At 46.5% G+C, this 17158-nt stretch overlaps 1 protein-coding gene across 6 annotated transcripts in view; it reads right to left on the bottom strand.

Moving 5' to 3' along the window:
• Positions 1–263: 263 nt before the first annotated feature.
• C2CD2L (C2CD2 like) overlaps positions 264–17158 on the bottom strand; it is a 33324-nt gene continuing 16429 nt past the window's right edge. For 3 of the 6 annotated variants that reach the window (XM_050921999.1, XM_050922000.1, XM_050922005.1), the window contains exons 12-15: positions 13349–13482; positions 12286–12568; positions 5497–5716; positions 264–3007 (exon numbers count right to left, since the gene is read on the bottom strand). In XM_050921999.1, the coding sequence (XP_050777956.1) occupies positions 2998–3007; positions 5497–5716; positions 12286–12568; positions 13349–13482 (647 nt within the window). In that variant the 3' untranslated portion in view covers positions 264–2997. Of the gene's footprint in view, positions 3008–5338; positions 5387–5491; positions 5717–12285; positions 12569–13348; positions 13483–17158 lie in introns of all 6 variants that reach the window. The other 3 variants (XM_050922004.1, XM_050922002.1, XM_050922001.1) reach the window with 3 other exon arrangements.

The following is a 17158-nucleotide window of genomic DNA, read 5'->3' as shown; positions in this document are numbered from 1 at the left end:
CCCATTGCTTCTCTCTGAAAAACGGTATATTGCAGAAGAGATGGACTGATAGTACTAGTCTAGTCACACAGCAACTGCTGATGGTTTCATCTCTCATTAACTATTATTCCACCACTACACTATATTTCAAATTCCATAAGCTGTTAAGTGTAACAGTTGTTTTGTTAAAAAACACAAAATCAACAAAAAAATCCAGGAATTTCTGGCTATTCAAACCCTTTCAACGAACTCCAAGGCATGTGAAGTGAGGACACAAGATACTGTTTATAAACTTCCATTTAGTTTAATAAGTTAACAAATTCAGGCCATTACACAGCAATGGAAATCTTCTTAAACATTTACAAAGGTGCAGAATTTCATCCATTTCATCTTTAAATAAATCATTGTACTCTAATCTCTTAAATAGCTAAACAGTTCCTATTTTTCTTTGTATTGAAATCTGGTGTTAAAATAATCCACCCACGAAGAAGGCATCGAAGTACAAAAAAGAGCACAAGCATGGGGCACTAGCTCAGACTCAGTGTGGGTGTTTGCTCCAGAACCTGTACAAGTGAGCAAAGCAAGCAGATACCTGTGGAAGAAGTCCTGAGTTGAGGGGCACTCATGTAAAGGAGCTACAATATCACATGGTACACACCTGCTTTTTATTTTACAAGAGGTTTCACTGAATCTCTGCTACCAAGGATATGACACCTTCACTGTATATTAATTATGTACAGGAAGGGAAGAAAAAGACAGCTGAAAGGAACAAATAAGATCTAAGTCACAGCTGCTGTCTCATCCGGGATCAGATTGGCTTGCTAGTTGCCCACAAGCCCCCAGCTCTATAGATTTGAAATCTAACCCAAAGAAAGAAGTTTTCACAGGAAACAAGTCCCTAAGTAAGGTTAACTTAGAGGAAACAGAAGAAAACTTCTGTACACATACGCACCCTGTATATACATATATGCATATTCTAATTTGAACAGCAGTAATTAACTTAGCTGAGTAAAGAGTGAACAATTTGCAGAGGTCTGTATAAAATTTTTCAATATCCCCAACTTCACCCCAGTTATTTGTCCTATTCTCTGCCTGGCTGTAGTCCCCTTTCCATTACCTCAACTCATCTGACCATGAAATTCTTAAGTGTATTCAACAGATATTTGTGAGAAGCAGTTTTCATTTTTATTTTATTTTTTAAATATACCACATTACAAAAAATGCCTATGGGAATGGGGAGGATTGCCATTTTGGTTCACCACAAAGTCTGTAAAGGCTAGTAAGCAGACCTACTGATCATACCTCTCCTTTTCAATCAGTTCATATTATAGCCTGTAAAAAGATAGCCGAACAATGCTGTTTACAAAGAACCCCACTCCCCAACACACACACAATTAGGTTCCATTAACAAGAAGCTTTCTGAAACATCCTTCAAAAGAGAGATCTCCATTACACTGCCTTTTGCACTTAAGCCTGTATGTGTGTGTGTCTCTTAACATTTAAAACTGCATAGCATCCCTCATCTACGCATGCAGTTTCTATTGACATGAGATGAGATTGCCTGTAGACTAAGGACAGAAAATGGACTTTAATTTTTCATCTATAGGCTTAAATAACAGCTTTGATGGCTAATTAGAAAAGGGCATTCAAATTAAAAACTAATTTTTAAAATGCATTTCTTTAGCTGTGTGTTATTACCATCACATTAGAGACTAACATTCATTTACATTGTGTAGTTTTTACATTAGCTTCAGCCTAGGCAATGACACTGTGTTTTCATTTGTTCAGAATCACTTTCACTTTTTGGTTCTCAAACAGCCAGCAGAATGTTGCACTATATGCACAGCAGATGTGTCAAAAGAATGCAATTCTTCCCTCCCACCCCCAAAAAGCAAGCAAACCCTAAAACTTTACATTCAGTTTTCCTCCAATACACATCAACACACTGATATTTGGTAAACAACCAGTTTTTATTACATTTACGTGTTTGACCCCAGTGACCCTTTAAGGAGATGCTCTGCAGCTTTAATCTAAAGAGTGCAGAAAAATCTGCCATCTTCATCCTTGCAGATCCTGGCGGCTATACCACAAATTACTGTGATAGCACCAAGATGAGCAATCAAGTGGTTGAGGGAATAAATAACCCTCTGAGGGTATGACAGCCTCTGTGAAAGGTAGTTTACATCGCAAACATTTCAAAGCAATAAATACAAGTACAGAAAGAAAAACTTAGATCTTTTAAGACTCAAGGACCAATTTTGAAAATAAAATCCCACAGGACTTGCTCCTTAAACACATCAAATTCTCAAAGTGTTTGGATGCTAAAGATGTACATGGCCTCTTTCACCTGGAAGTATGCCAAAGGTAGATCAGTTACTTGACCTAATCCCACCTAATTGCGAGGCTGAAGCATCAGCATTCCTTATATATCAGGTACCCAGAAGTACACAAAAGGCATGGGCAAAAGTCCCACAATCTACTGTTTGTGCATGGTAGCAGCTACCTATGAAAAATACTGGGTACAAATGTGAAGATGCAGAACAGGAGAAGAATGTGTCATTTAACCAAGACCATACAACTGAGCAACCCTGCTCTAAGAATACCATCACCCAATTACCAGACACTTTAAATAAAAGCTCATAAGAAAGTAAAGACGTGACTCCTTGTTTAACCCTGCTAAGGAGATATCCACCAGGCCCTGCAGCCACCTGTAAACGGCTATCTGGGTGTACTGAAGTGCCTGGATTCTTACATTTCAAGAAGTACAAAACAACCTGCACTGGCATTTCCATAGTCACATCCTCTCCAGCAGAGCCAGCCCATTCCATTTGTTGTTTACGAAGAATTAAAGCTCAATTCAAAACTTAGGAAACAGTTAAGTTCCGGCTCAGAAGTTGCTTGTTTCTCTTATTCAAAGTCATGTTCAGATCGTAGTTTATGTTCAGTCTAACCTCAAATATGTGTATTTCACTATCTTCAGCCTTCCAGGGAAGCTGCTACAGTGTCCACTGAAGGGTTTCATAGGTAGCTGTTGGAGAAATCTTGATGTTGTCTGGCTTCAGAACATTAACCACTTTTAGTCTCAAACTACCTCCCGAAAGTTGAGAAAGAAAAAACAAACAAAACAAAGAATGAGGGAGGTGGAAGATTTCCAGTCAGAAAAGGACACAGAGGAAGGTGAGCTGTGACAGAAAGGTGGGTGGTACATCTTTCTAGGAGTCATCCAAAACTGCCAACATGACACAACTGAGATCTTGGCACAGTCTCCATCAAGGAGCTCATGTTTCAGTGACAGATAGCAGGTGCTGTAGGAAGGAGTGGCATAAGCATGATGGTTTCTCAGTAAGGAAGGAAAAGGGAGAAAAATAGAAAGGATGTCAAGACTGAACAGACTGTTCAGGACCAAAGCTGGGAAAAAAAGAGGAGGCTACTGGCCAGCTGGATCAGTTTTATACTGTGCACACCCCAGTCTAGCTGGGGTGAGCGGGACAATGCTAAAGAGCACCTCTAACTTAGGTGTCCCACTTGTTAGCTTTCAAAGCATAGCTGAGCACTCTGGATCCAACCCAGAACTTAGTGCTTCCCTGAGCCCAGGAACATGAATAGTTCCTGGCCCTAAACTTTTCACAGTTATACACTGCTAACCCCCTTCTAGCCTTTTGATGTGCCCCACGATCACTGTTCAAGGATTTTCCCATAGACAGGACTTCCTCTGTAATTTTTGCAAAACCTAATAATTGTCATCCTGCAATCACCCAGGAATAATTTTTTCCCACATACAAGCTGCCTTTAAAACAAAACAAAACAAAAAATACAAAAACACACACACCACAACATCCCCTTTCTAGGCAGAAATGATTTCCCATCCTAGTAGCCACCCTAGTGACTTGGGGAGGAGGAAAATAAGACCAGTCCCAGGTGACCTCATCTTTTAGGATGATTTCTTCTCTGGTCTCCCTTCTCCGCACTTCTACATCCTGCTGAAGAGCAGATGCTCCTTTTCAAACCATTTATTCCCACATGATACTCTCATAGGACATTGGTTCCTTCCAAAATGTTCTTGGTTTGACTCATTCAAAGTGGGCCTGAAGGGAACTTCACAATACAAGTAAATTCAGCGACTTCTAACTCCCTGCCACATTCAGGGCAGAGAGTCTGCCTAGCTGTCTACTTGATTCTCTTTCATGCAATGAAGTTGATGCTAAGAAATGCAGGGTCCTTCATTTCCTCTGCCAATACAAGACAAATCGAGTACATTCATATATTACTTGAAAGAAAGATACATAGTCAGAATCAGATTTGCAGGAGGAAGAGTCAGTGCCATCAGGAGTCACTAGGGAAAGGTCCATTTTAACAAGTTAAATCTTTTCTGTGGTGGACTTCACCTTCACTCTTTCCACTAAAGAATGGGGCACATGGGGCACTAAAATAAACTTCAAGTTACATAGCAAACACTCCTCTAGTGCAAATCTACCCCTCATTTTCCAAGCATCCTGTTGGTCTTCAGAGTACAGCACTCATGGACCACAACAGCTGTGCTTGCATCCTACAAGACCGAAGAACATCTGTTTCTCCAGTGGCCCCAAACACCTCTGTAAGGAAAGGAGGCCATATGCACAAAGACTAGCTGCTGGTCCAGACGGCTAGATGTGGTGGACACCACATTTGGGGGAGCTACATCTATGGATCAGTTCATCTTTCTATTAACACCCTGGCAATAGTAGGGAGCCTTATGTCTGGCTAGCAGCTGCTGCAGTAGTGATAATAAGAGGACTTTTGCAAGGACCCAGTTGTCTTGCAGAGTCTCATCTCGTGTTCCCTTTTTCTGGTACGTCCTTTCATTTAAAAGAAAAATTCCCAAAATACTCTACAAAACAGGGGGGCACTGTTCAAATAGCATAACTGGTTTATGGAGTTACTCTTTCCCCTGAAAAGTTACCTCAGCTGGCAGGCTGCAGCAAACAGGTGTTACTCCTCAGTCAGGCCATGAACTCTGCAACATGCAGACGTACAGTGGAGGAGCCTTGATTTTCCATAGATTAACCCCTTTTCCCCAAAAAAGTTATTCAAAGGTCTCTTTTGCCATACAGTTAAAGATTTCAGGAACTAAAGGGTTAAGTCTTAACCCTGGAGAAGACATCTCAGAGGCCCTGTCCCCCTTCTAGAAGGTCATCTGGAGAAGTCAAAGATGCAAGGCAATCAGGAGGATATGGAGTCATTCCACCAGTGCCGGGAGCAGTCAGAATGACTGCTTAGCAAGCTATCAGGTCTTATGCAAGAGCAAATGGGTCATGATATCCAGAAGAGGCAGAAACAGGGTGGCTAATCAACCCAAACTTTCAGTTCATAACTCCCTTACCTCCTCAACCAACATAAAGCACCAGGGGAGGGGCAGTGTCCGCCTCAGCTGAGGAAGGAAGGAATTGGATTGTAGTTCACAGATACCTGGGGTGGGAAAGACACAGAAACAAAGGGGGCTTCAATGCAATCTTTCAGACTGGCTCATCCCAACCTTACTTCTCGCCCATCGATGTTGTGCTGGCGTTGGCCTTGGGTTTTGATTTAGACTTAAAGGAGAAGCGCTTGATGAGGCGCCGGGAGAAGCTGCTGGCTTTCTTCCTGGTGGCATAGCTGGTGCTGGCATTGGACAGGTCATCATGCGACTGGCTCAGGCCTGCTTCCTTCTGCTTATTCTTCCTCCGGAAGATGAGCTTGGTGCCGCTCCGGAGAAAGCTGACTGGAGAATAAGACAAAATGAAGAAGACGACAGACATAACCATGCCCTGCCTTGGGAGCTTTCAACAACAGGATTTTGTGCTTTACAGACACCTCCCTGTGAAGGACCATCATCAATTCGATTTTACAGGTTTATGAAGTACAGCAGAAAAGGGACATGCAGAGAGTCAGTGCCTGAGCTGTGACTAGAACCAGGGCCTCTGAAGTTAGTCCTCTGCTCTAAAACACTATACTACAAAGTCTCCTCTCTGGAGAAAGGATGAGACATCCACAGGCCAGCAGAAGAGAGTCACAACTTAGCTAGGTGCTAGTCACTTATTTCCTACTATCCTTGAGCTCTCCCTAGAAGTCTTTCCTTTCAGCTGGGTCTTGTGCTAATTTGTGCAATACCCCTTCTCCATACCTGGGATGAGACAGATGGCCTAGGTTTGAATTGGGGAGGGTCAGCGATCCAACATTTTTTAAAGATTGCCTTCTTGTTTTGCACAATCTCAGTGTAATAGAAAGGAGAGCCTGAGACATTAGGTCTGGTATAAGGGGCCTGGTGTAAGGCCTAAGGCCTGAACTGATGTGAGGCCCTGCTGAAATAAAGCAAAATTTGCAAGATTCAAGCTATGAGCAGAAGTCAGGCCCTGTTACAAAAAATGCCTATTTCCAAGTTCACAGAACCTGGCTAAAACAGGGCTGGTACTGCAAAAACACAAGCACTCAGTGGCACTAAGTATTCACGTAAACACATTCCAGGTTAGTGCCAGAACACCCCAATACCACGATATGGTGTAAACACATTCCTCGAAGATGGCACAGGGACACACTGGTTCTCTTAAAGATAAGCTCAGGATGACAGCAGTGATGGACAGAGATGCTTTGATCTAACTGACATGTACAAGGTAAAGGGTGGTAACTAACCATGTCAGAAGGGCAATATGTAACTTGTTTGTATCCGTGTAGAAAATTCAGAAGGGGTGTCTGTCTGGCTGAAGGGGAAATGGCAAGTTCCGCCACTCACTGAGCTGGTCCACTGTAATGGGCAAACATGCGTTATTGGTCCTGTAGAATCTATAGGATATTAGGATCATGCTTCATCAGCAATAAATCTGGCCAGGCGCCTCTGCTACGGAACAGAGTCCATGGTCTTTTTGGGTAGTTTGATAGAGGTCTGCTGTGTTAGCGACCTGCACAGAGCAGGGACAGCACACACTGAGAACACACACATGCAGCCAACAAGTGACACTCAGATTTTTTTAAAAATTTTTTTTAAAGTAACGGCAGCTCTACACTTCAAACACTGCAGCACTTCAGTGAATACGCTATCTATGTCTACAAAAAAGAGTTTCTCCTGTCAGTGTAGGTACTCGACCTCCAAGAGGTGGTAGCTATGTCAACAGGAGAATTATCCTATCAGCTGAGTGCTGTCTTTGCCAGGGGTTGGACTGGTACTGCTGTTTCACTCAAGAGGCTGTCTACGCTAGGGGGTGGGAGATCGATCCAAGTCACGCAACTTCAGCAGCAAGTCAATGTACTTAGATCTACTTACTGTGGTGTCTTCCCCCTGCGCTTCTCGTTGAGGTGGAGTACCAGAGTTGACACTACAGCGATCGGCGGTCGATTTATCGCGTCTATACTAGATGTGATAAAATCAACCCGCGCTGGATTGATCGCTGCCCATAGATCCGGCCAGTAGTGTGTAGACAAGCCCAAGGGCATGGATTTTTCACATTCCTAAATGACCTAGTTATACTGATCTAATTTCCTGGCGCAGACCTGGGCTAAGTTGCTAGCAAAGACTTTCAGTGTTGCACAGAGGAACTTGAAAATGTGTGACCGATGTAGCAATGTCTATCTACACAGTCTCAGACAATAGCTCAGAGAAATGTGAACTGCCCTACTATTGTCAAAAGGCGGTGAACTCAGATAATACTTTTGATATTTAAATATTGAAAGCATTAGCTATTTTGCTACTATCACAAAGCATGTAAGGAATGAGAGGGAGGATCATGTTACCAAGATCTGAACACAAGCTATTCTGAGTGACATGTATTTTGGTGGCATTTGGGAGAAGGATCATTACTCCCCCCACCTAGGGTGACCAAACATCCCGATAACATCATAACTGTCCTGATATTAGGGGCTTTGCCTTATATATGTGACTATATACCCCCCAACCCCTGAAAAAGTGTGTCCCAATTTTTAACACTTGCTGTCTGATCACCAGGACCGGCGCTAGGAGTTTGAGCGCCCTAGGCGGATGGCAATTTCGCCACCCCGCACGCTGGTCCCGTGGCTCCGGTGGAGCTGCCGCAGTCGTGCCTGCGGGAGGTCCACCAGAGCCATGCGAGCAGCCGACCGTCCGCAGGCATGATGGCGGCAGCTCCACCGGAGCCGCGGAGCACCAGACCCTCCGCAGGCACCACTGCGGCAGCTCCACCGGAGCCGCGGAGCACCGGACCCTCCGCAGGCACCACTGCGGCAGCTCCACCGGAGCCGCCTGCCACCCCCTCTGGCAAAAAGGCACCCACCATTTATTCTGGTGCCCTAGGCGATTGCCTAGGCTGCCTAAATGGTAGTGCCGGCCCTGCTGATCACCCTGCTCCATAATATGACTTGAGAAGCCTAAAGTCCAGAGAAAGTAAGAATGAAGCTCTGGTCCCAAAAGGGATCGAGTCTCAGAAAGACGAGTAGGGCATACAAGTCTTTCCATCAGCCAGCCCCCAACCCTAGTGGCCAGCTCTGCTCCAATGATGGATTCGGGGGGCCAGGTGGATTCTTCCTTGGCTCTTGAGCAGGGGTTCTCAAACTGGGGGTCGTGACCAATGTTCCCTCTATTTTTTTCCATCCATGTGTGAAATAAATTTTGTTATGTGCACACCAGTAGAAACAAAAAACCTAAATATAATATATATTTTTAAAAAGTTACCATAGGGATGACGACTCCAGCCTGGACAGGTCAGGCATTTTAGAACTCACTACTCAAAGAATTAAGTTTAAGTGTAAGAGACATAAAAACTATGAAATGCAGAGACCAGTCAAAAAACTAAAACAACACGCTTTGAAAGAAGAAAATTACAGAGAATGTGTGCGCATTGCAGGAAGTATCAAGAAGTAACATCATCATCATCGTAAGTATGTGTTTGGAGGTGAGCGTGGAAGAGTGTGTGAGAGAGAGACAGTGTGCACACGCAGCCTGCTGGGGAAGTTTCTGAGAGACGCTGTGCACTGTCTCTTTAAAGACACTCGCTGAAAGCTCTCTTGCTCTGTCTTGAGCCCTGTCTCCCCTCCCGCAGAGTTGGGGTACATGGGCACAGGAGTGGGAGGGGAGAGACAGACAGACAGACAGACAGACAGTGTATGCCGGCTGCTGGGGAACTCTCAGAGACTGTGCATGGTCTCTTTAAGGTACTTATTTACTGGAAAGGCTGGTTCAGATCTCAGACCCAACAGCTTTCTCCTGTTCCATGTCCTCAATCAGGCTGTCCCCTCTCCCCTTCTCTGTGGGGACAGGGTATAGGGGCAGGGGAAGGGGGACACCCTGACATCAGCACTCACTTCATCCCCCACTCTGCACAGCCAGCAGAAGGGTCCCAGGAGCAGCTGCAGGAGCAACGTGGCAGCAAAGCAGTTGGGGGAGGGGCTAATCAAGTGCACAGCATTTGAATCACTCCTGGACTGCCACCCAACCGCCCAGCCTAGAGGGAACAAGTTGTGATCCTTCAGGGGGTCATGAGGTTATTAAGTGAGGGATCGTAAGCTGTCAGCCTCCACCCCAAACCCTGCTTTGCTTCCAGCATTTATAATAGTGTTAAATATTTAAAAAAAATGTGTTTTTAAATTTATAAGGGGGTGTGTGTCACGCTCATAGGCTTGCTGTGTGAAAGGGGTCACCAATACAAAAAGTTTGAAAACCACAGCTCTAGAGGCTGCTGCTTCCTTCTCTGCTAGAGACAATCTGACTTGGGCAGGTATCACTGCACCAGTTACACTCAGTTCACATTTTCAAGTTTTTCTTAAAAACTACAAGGGCTAGAAACAGCTTTCATTAAAAATGAAATGAATCAAAATCTCATGGTAGACCACAGGCCCTCAGTATGTGTCTACTGTGCTTATGCCTTAATCCAGTCCCAAGGTTGTATTCAAACGTAATTTAAAGGACAATCAGGCCCAAGATGACGAGCTGAGTACATGTGATTGTACTGTATATTCACCATCCACACAATAGGCTTTCAGCAGCATCTGAAGTGGGTAGAACTTGCTTTGTGCCTGCAACTTGGGAGAGTACCACCACTTGGTTTCCAGTCTGAGCTTGGGGGATACACTAGCGCACGGGTTCTCAACTTTTTTCTTCCTGAGCCCCCCCCCCACCCCCCCAACATGCTATAAAAACTCCATGGCCCACCTGTGCCACAACTACTATTTTTTTGCATATAAAAGCCAGGACTGGCATAGGGGGTAGCAAGTAGGGCAATTGCCAGGGGCCACATGCCACAGGGGGCTCCCGCAAAGCTAAGTTGCTCAGGCTTCAGCTTCAGCCCCAGGTGGCAAGGCTCAGGGCCTCCAGCTTCAGCCCCACGAGGTGGGGCTGTCATAAACAGAAAGCTAAGGTTCTTTTACCTGTAAAGGGTTAACACAGGGAACCTGAAACACCTGACCAGAGGACCAATCAGGAAACAAGACTTTTTAAAATCTGGGTGGAGGGAAGTTTTGGGTCTGAGTTCTTTGTTCTTTGTCTTGGGTCTGACCCTCTCGGCTCTGAGAGTGATTTTTCTATCTCCTGGCTTTCTAATCTTCTGTTTCCAAGTTGTAAGTACAAAGATAGTAAGACAATAGGTTTATATTGTTTTTTTGTATTTACATGTGTGAAGTTGCTGGAGTGTTTTGAATTGTATTCTTTTTGGATAAGGCTGTTTATTCATTTTTCCCCTTTAAGCAACTGACCCTGTAGATTGTCACCTTATACAGAGACTATTTTTAATGTATTTTTCTTTCTTTTTATAAAGCTTTCTTTTTAAGACCTGTTGGAGTTTTTCTTTAGTGGGGACTCCAGGGAATTGAGTCTGCAGCTCACCAGGGAATTGGTGGGAGGAAGAAGTCAGGGGGAAAATCTCTTTGTGTTTGATTTACTAAGCCTGACTTTGCATACCCTGTGGGTGAAGGTGGGGAGAGAGATTAGCTCTCTCGGTACTTATGTTTCCAGGACTAGAAGCAGGGAATCTCCTAGGGTCGTCCAGGGAGGGGAGCCTGGGAGGAAGTAACAAGGAAACAAGGGGAGGGGGTTATTTTCCTTTCTTGTAGAACTCAAGGCATCTGAGTCTGGGGGTCCCCCAGGGAAGGTTTTGGGGAGACCACAGTAAGCTAGGCACTGTATAATTCCTGGCTAGTGGCAGCTTTACCAGGTCCAAGCTGGTAACTAAGCTTGGAGGTTTTCATGCTAACACCCATATTTTGGACGCTAAGGTCCAGATCTGGAAAAAAATGTTATGACAGGGGCTTCGGCTTTCTGCCCTGGACTCTAGCAAGTCTAACATAGGCCCTGCTTGGCAGACCCTCTGAAACCTTCTCGCAGCCCCCCAGTCGGCCCTGGACCTCTGGTTGAGAACCACTACACTAGCCTACCTCTGAGCAAGAAGGAGTGGGCAAGAGATCAGCTCAATGATTTAGTGTGCCATTTCTTCCTTACCTTTTTCACCCTTCTGTCTCCATTTTCTTACTGGTGATCACTGGAGCTAGCTCTTTGCTAGTGACTACAATGCAATCCTGCACCTTTCTCTCAGGCTCATCAATATGAGGGCAAGATTCTCTCCTAATAAAAAAAACTTTTCCATGGTTCATATTTTGCTGAATTTCAACTCTTTAGTCTTACATCCATGACAATGGGTCTGGGGAAGTTAGGGATGCGTTCAGGACCATTTTCTTATGTCTAAACTGGGGCTCCAGCACAAGTCTACTACCTCATATGCAGACGGCCAATCAATATTTAGCCTAGGCAGAAGTGTTTGGTTCTGTTCCTTAACTACAGCAGAACCTCCAGCACATAATTCACACACATACACCTAACACCAGCTCCAATTCTCATCAAAGCTCGAACAGACACTATAGCAAGGTCTCCCATGATATAGCCATTGTAACTTACGAGCTATACCTGTAGAATACGTACTAGCGAGCTAGTCTTAAAAATTACACTATACTCTTCTGGTATTTTGTAATGTATTCTGCTTGTTTATTTGTTCACTTACTCAGCTGAGTAATTAGCAAGATCTCCTAGCTAGCAGCATGAATTACAGTACACCGTTCACCTTGATTTGCTCACAAGAAGTGACTGCCTTAAAAAAAAAAAAACCCACACAAAAAAAACCCCTAACATCCCACCCAAACCCTAACGAAAATAGCCATAACTACTCATTAAAAAAATTTCCCTTCTGCCCCTCATTATGAAAGCAGAAACACAGAACACGAGCAAAGTTAACGTGACCCGCACGTCGGATGCTAGACAGAGGATGTTGTACTACCAAAGTGAGAGACTGTCATGTCATTCCCCAGGCCCTGCTGCGCTGAACATTGCTCACTCAGCCTCACCTTTGTGATCCTTTAAGCTCCTGGTCTCGAGGGCTCCTGTGGAGCCAGTTTCAGATTCCACATCCTCCACCGAGGGTCTCTCAGAGATGTCTGATCGTGTTGTCTCATCCAGCTCCTGACTAGCTCTCTGTCCTGAGAACGATGCTTCCAGCAGCTGGGTTGGCTCAGTGGAGCTCTGCGGGTGGTCACACATGCCTGCCATTATGGAGTATCCATGCATGGTGGCCTCCATAGATGCCGCATAACCAAGAGAAAGTGCCATTTCATCTTGGGCAATTGGTACCTGAAGGGGATGCAAAGGTCAAACAGACAGAAGTTGAGAGTTAAAGTTCACAAATGACCTTCGTCTCCATTGGGCTATCTCCTCCTCTCTTTAAAAATAAAGAGCTCAAGCTGTTCTTACTAATTCTCCCATCTAGAGAAAAATGAGCTTCTGTGGCCTGGAAGGAGAGGAGAAACTACAGAGTGATATTTCAAAACATTAGACTGCCCCATGAGAGGAACATTAGGTGGGACTCTGAGGCTCAGGACGGATGGGCTTTGCACATGTTCTTAAGCACTGTGAAACTCCACGTTTTGATTCTGAAGCCTTCAAGTTCTGTTTCCTCAGAGGAGCCAATGCCCCAGTCAGTGTAGTGCTAGGAGAGTGTATGTTTGTATAGTTGCCAATATTTGGAGAGAGATGTTTGAAGTGCATGGATTTCAAAGCACAGCATGATTCTCCTCCTCCGTCCTCCAGCCAGGGACATCTGGCGAAATCCCATTCCCCTTCTCTAAATCCCCCATGAAATTTCAACTGGACGCTGCATCATCTTCACTAACTTTCTATCCTACTGCTGTGACCTACTGAACCCCCAAAGACAGCTGCATTTCAGCGACGGCAATGTGCTTTGAGATCCTTTGTGGGGTGATGCTACATGACTGCAGGTCATTATTCAGCACAAACAGATTCCTTTGTATATGAGTACCCTGCAGGGCCAACCATCATGACACTCATACCCCTATTAACAACCCTCAGTGCACAAAAACAACTTTGGAGGAGAATTCCCAGATCATCAGTTACCTTGGAAACTCCCGAGATGATAAGTGTGCTGCGTTTTGTAGGGGTCTTCTTGGCAGATTTGTTATTTGTTTCAGTCAACTGCCTGATTGCTGTCTCGGCCACAGGATCCAAGCCATTGGACATGTGACTGTCCCCTGAACACAAAAGAGGAAACAACCCCCGGACATGATTGCAGCGCTCCTGAGCAGAGATAAGTCACCTCCAGATTGAGATGCATTATCAGTGAACCAAGTGTACCCAGTGCGGAGGCGTGGGGGGTGGGGGAAGAGAGAGAAGATAGAGAGAGAAGAGGGGGGAAAATAGGCCCAAGAAGAAGAGTTACCACAGACTTTCCTGAATGACCTGCATGATGCTGGAGAAGGAAGTCTTGGAAGAGTTGACAGCTGAACTGTAAGACTTAAAAATTCAGAGTCCCAGCCACTCATGGGTAACAAAGTTCCCCTAGAACTTTTTGTAAATTATTAGGCATTTGGTTGCTTGTGCCCTGACACAAATTACTGACTCTGGTAATTCCACTTTGCCTCCTTAAATCTACCATGCAGTTTCAAATGGATGTGAGATTCTGCTTCACTTCCTGTCCTAAACCGTCCTGAAGATTTGTTGTATACTGTTAAACAACTGGTGTGTTCTCTCTCAGAGGTGAGAAGCAATCCACGGGTATACAACCTGCAAAGCACTTTGGGATGGGACGTCTTACAGACATGCAAGATGGCTGACAAGGTGTCTGGAGGTGTGGAAGGAAATTAGAGGATGCATTAGAAACAGAGCCTGAGACATGAGGGCTGGTACGAGGGGCTTGGTGTAAGGTCTAAAGCCTTAACTAAAGTCAGGCCCTGCTGAGATAAAAAATGGTTACCTACCTTTTGTAACTGTTGTTGTTCTTCGAGATGTGTTGCTCATGTTCATTCCAAGTAGGTGTGTGAGCGCCGCATGCATGATTGACAGAAGGTTTTTCCCCTAGCGGTACCCGCCAGGTAAGCTGTGGAGCACCCTGGAGTAGCACAATTATGGTGGTGAATACAGGTCCCTGCCAACCTGCCACCTCTTCAGTTCTTCTTGCTCGACACCCCAACAGAGGGGAGGCAAGTGAGTCTTGGAATAAACACGTTCTTTGAGAAGGTTCTTAGGAGCCAGCGATTGTCTCGCCGAGCCTTGGCCCTGGGTAAAGGAGGAGAGGCCTTTTTCTATTACTCCTACCCCACCTCCTGTTATAGTCTTGCCTCGGCCAAGAGGGGTAAAAGCAAGGCAGGAGCTGAGGCTTAAAACGCTTCCTTTGCAGGGCCGGCTCATGAAACCCCAAGGACTTTAAGGTTGCTCTAGAAAGGGGTGGGCAAACTATGTCCCACAGGCTGGATCCGGCACGTCAGCTGTTTTAAGCTGGTCCTCAAGCTCCCGCCGGGGAGAGGAGTCCGGGGCTTGCCCTGCTCCAGTGCTGTGGTGCTCCAGCTGGGGAGCAGGGTTGGGGGGTGCTCCATGTGGCTCCCAGAAGTGGCAGCATGGCCCCACTTCAGCTCCTACATGTAGGGGTAGCCAGGGGGCTCCACTCTGCACGCTGCCGCCGCCCGCACAACTCCCATTGTCCGGGAACTGCGGCCAATTGGAACTGTAGGGGTGGTGTCTATGGACAGGGCAGTGCGAAGAGCCGCCTAGCCGAGGCTCCGCTTAGGAGCCGGAGTGGGGACATGGCCGCTGCTTCTGGGAGCCACTTGAAGTAAGCGCTATTTGAAGCCTGCACCCCATAGCCTCTCCCTGCACCCCAACCCCCTGCCCCAGCGCTGATTCCCCTCCTGCCCTCCAAACCCTTTGATCCCAGCTCAGAGCACCCTCATGCACCCCAAATCCTGCACTCCCAGCTGGAACCTGCACCTCTTCCTGCACCCCAACCCACTTGCCCAGCCCTGATTTCCCTCCTGCCCTCCGAACCCCTTGGTCCCAGCCTGGAGCACCCTCCTACACCCCAAATCCTCATCCCCAGGCCCATTCCAGAGACTGCACCCCCATCCGGAGCCCCCATCCCACCCCCCCACTCCTTCACCTGGAGCCCCTTCCCGCACCCTGAACTCCTCATTGAACAAGGAGTTCCAAGAGTTAAAACTATAGCAGCTAAGAACCGCCTGCCCATTAGTGATTTGAAGCTGGAGCCCCTCGGTGAAATAGACCTTATGGCTGAAGAGATCCAGCTTCTTTTCCTCTTTTTAGATAAACTTTGGAGTGGGGCCCTGGTGACCCTGCCTTTCCTTGGCGATGGCCACATCCATGACCAGTGTGCCCAGCTGAGGGTGGGTGAAAAGGTATTCGTACCCTTTAGAGGGTACAAAGTACTTCCTCTCTACCCTTTTAGCCGTGGGATAAATGGAAACAGGCGTGTGCCAGAGGGTCTTGGTAGTGTTGTGGATGGTCTTGCTCAATGGCAAGGCCATCCTGGAAGGACCTTCTGGCATCAGAATGTCCACCATAGGGTCCATTTCTTCTGAGACCTCCTCTGCTTGCAGGTCAAGATTGGGGACTATTCTTCTGAGCAGCTCCTGATGAGCTCTATTGGCCAAAGCCAGTAAAGAGACAGACAAGGCTGCTACTGCTTTGTCCGGGGAGGAGGATGAAGCAGCCCTCATCAGCATGGGGTCCTCCTGACCTTCCAATTCATGGAGGTCCTCTCATGCAGGTACTTCCTGTGCAGTGGCAGACGCGATGCTGGACGCAAACTTGGTGCCGAGTTTGGTGCTGGCCCAGGCGCTGGTCTTGGAACCCCTGGGAGGTTCCCTCACCATAAAGGCAGATGGCGGTCCCTATCTATCTGAGGTGACCAAAAGGGACCTAGAGCTTGGTCCCTGGGCTTGATGATACACCCATGAGGTCACTGAGTGGGTGCCTGTCACCATAGTGGCCAGGGCATCATCAAAAGTTGCTAGGTCTTGTTATGCCTGGAGCGACGAGACCGGTGCTGGCTGCATCTGGAGACATATGACTCTGGCTCAGAGTCTGATCTCAGGCTCCACGGCAGTGGCATGTGGGACAGTGATGGTGATCAGTGCTGAGGTGAGGATGGCCAGCTCTGTCGGCCCCGGGGAGTGCTGGGTTGCCATCTCTATGAGGCCCAACTCCCCGATTTGGCTCTCCTGTCCCAGGGAGTCCAACGGGGGGAAGCTCCTAAAAATCTTACACTTGTAGGTCTGGTGGACTTCCCCCAAGCACTTTAAGCAGGAGTCGTAAGAATCTCCCTGGGCATAGATTTCTGGCAAGACCTGCAGGATTTGAAGCCTTGAGACCAAGGCAAGCCCCAGTCCCCAGAGGGAAGTAGAAAAATAGGGGATGAGGGGTAACCCCCAACAGAAACTTATCTAAGAACTAACTAACTATATAGGATACAAGAACAACTGTTCGCTAGGAGAAGAGCTTGCTCGAGGCAAGAAAACAAAGCAGCTCCAATGATTGTCACTAGTGCATCTGAAGAAGTGAGGTTTTTTACCCACGAAAGCTTATGCTCAAATAAATCTGTTCGTCTTTAAGGTACCACCGGACTCCTTGTTGTTTTTGTGGATACAGACTAGCACAGCTACCCCCTGATACTGGCGGTAAGAAGGAACTGAAGAGGCGGTGGGTTGGCAGGGACCTATATTCACCGCCATAAGGGTGCCACTCCAGGGAGCCCCACAGCCGACCCGACGGGTAGTGCTAGGGGGAAAACCTTCCGACGATTGTGCACGTGGTGCACACACACCTACTTTTAATTGACATGAGCAATCACATGAAGAAAACAAAGTTTGCAAGAGTCAAGCAGAAGTCAGGCCTGGTTACAAAAAATGCTTATTT

The sequence above is a fragment of the Gopherus flavomarginatus genome, chromosome 13, assembly GCF_025201925.1.
Source record: "Gopherus flavomarginatus isolate rGopFla2 chromosome 13, rGopFla2.mat.asm, whole genome shotgun sequence".
Lineage (NCBI taxonomy): Eukaryota > Metazoa > Chordata > Testudines > Testudinidae > Gopherus > Gopherus flavomarginatus.
This window is presented reverse-complemented; position numbering and strand designations above follow the sequence as displayed.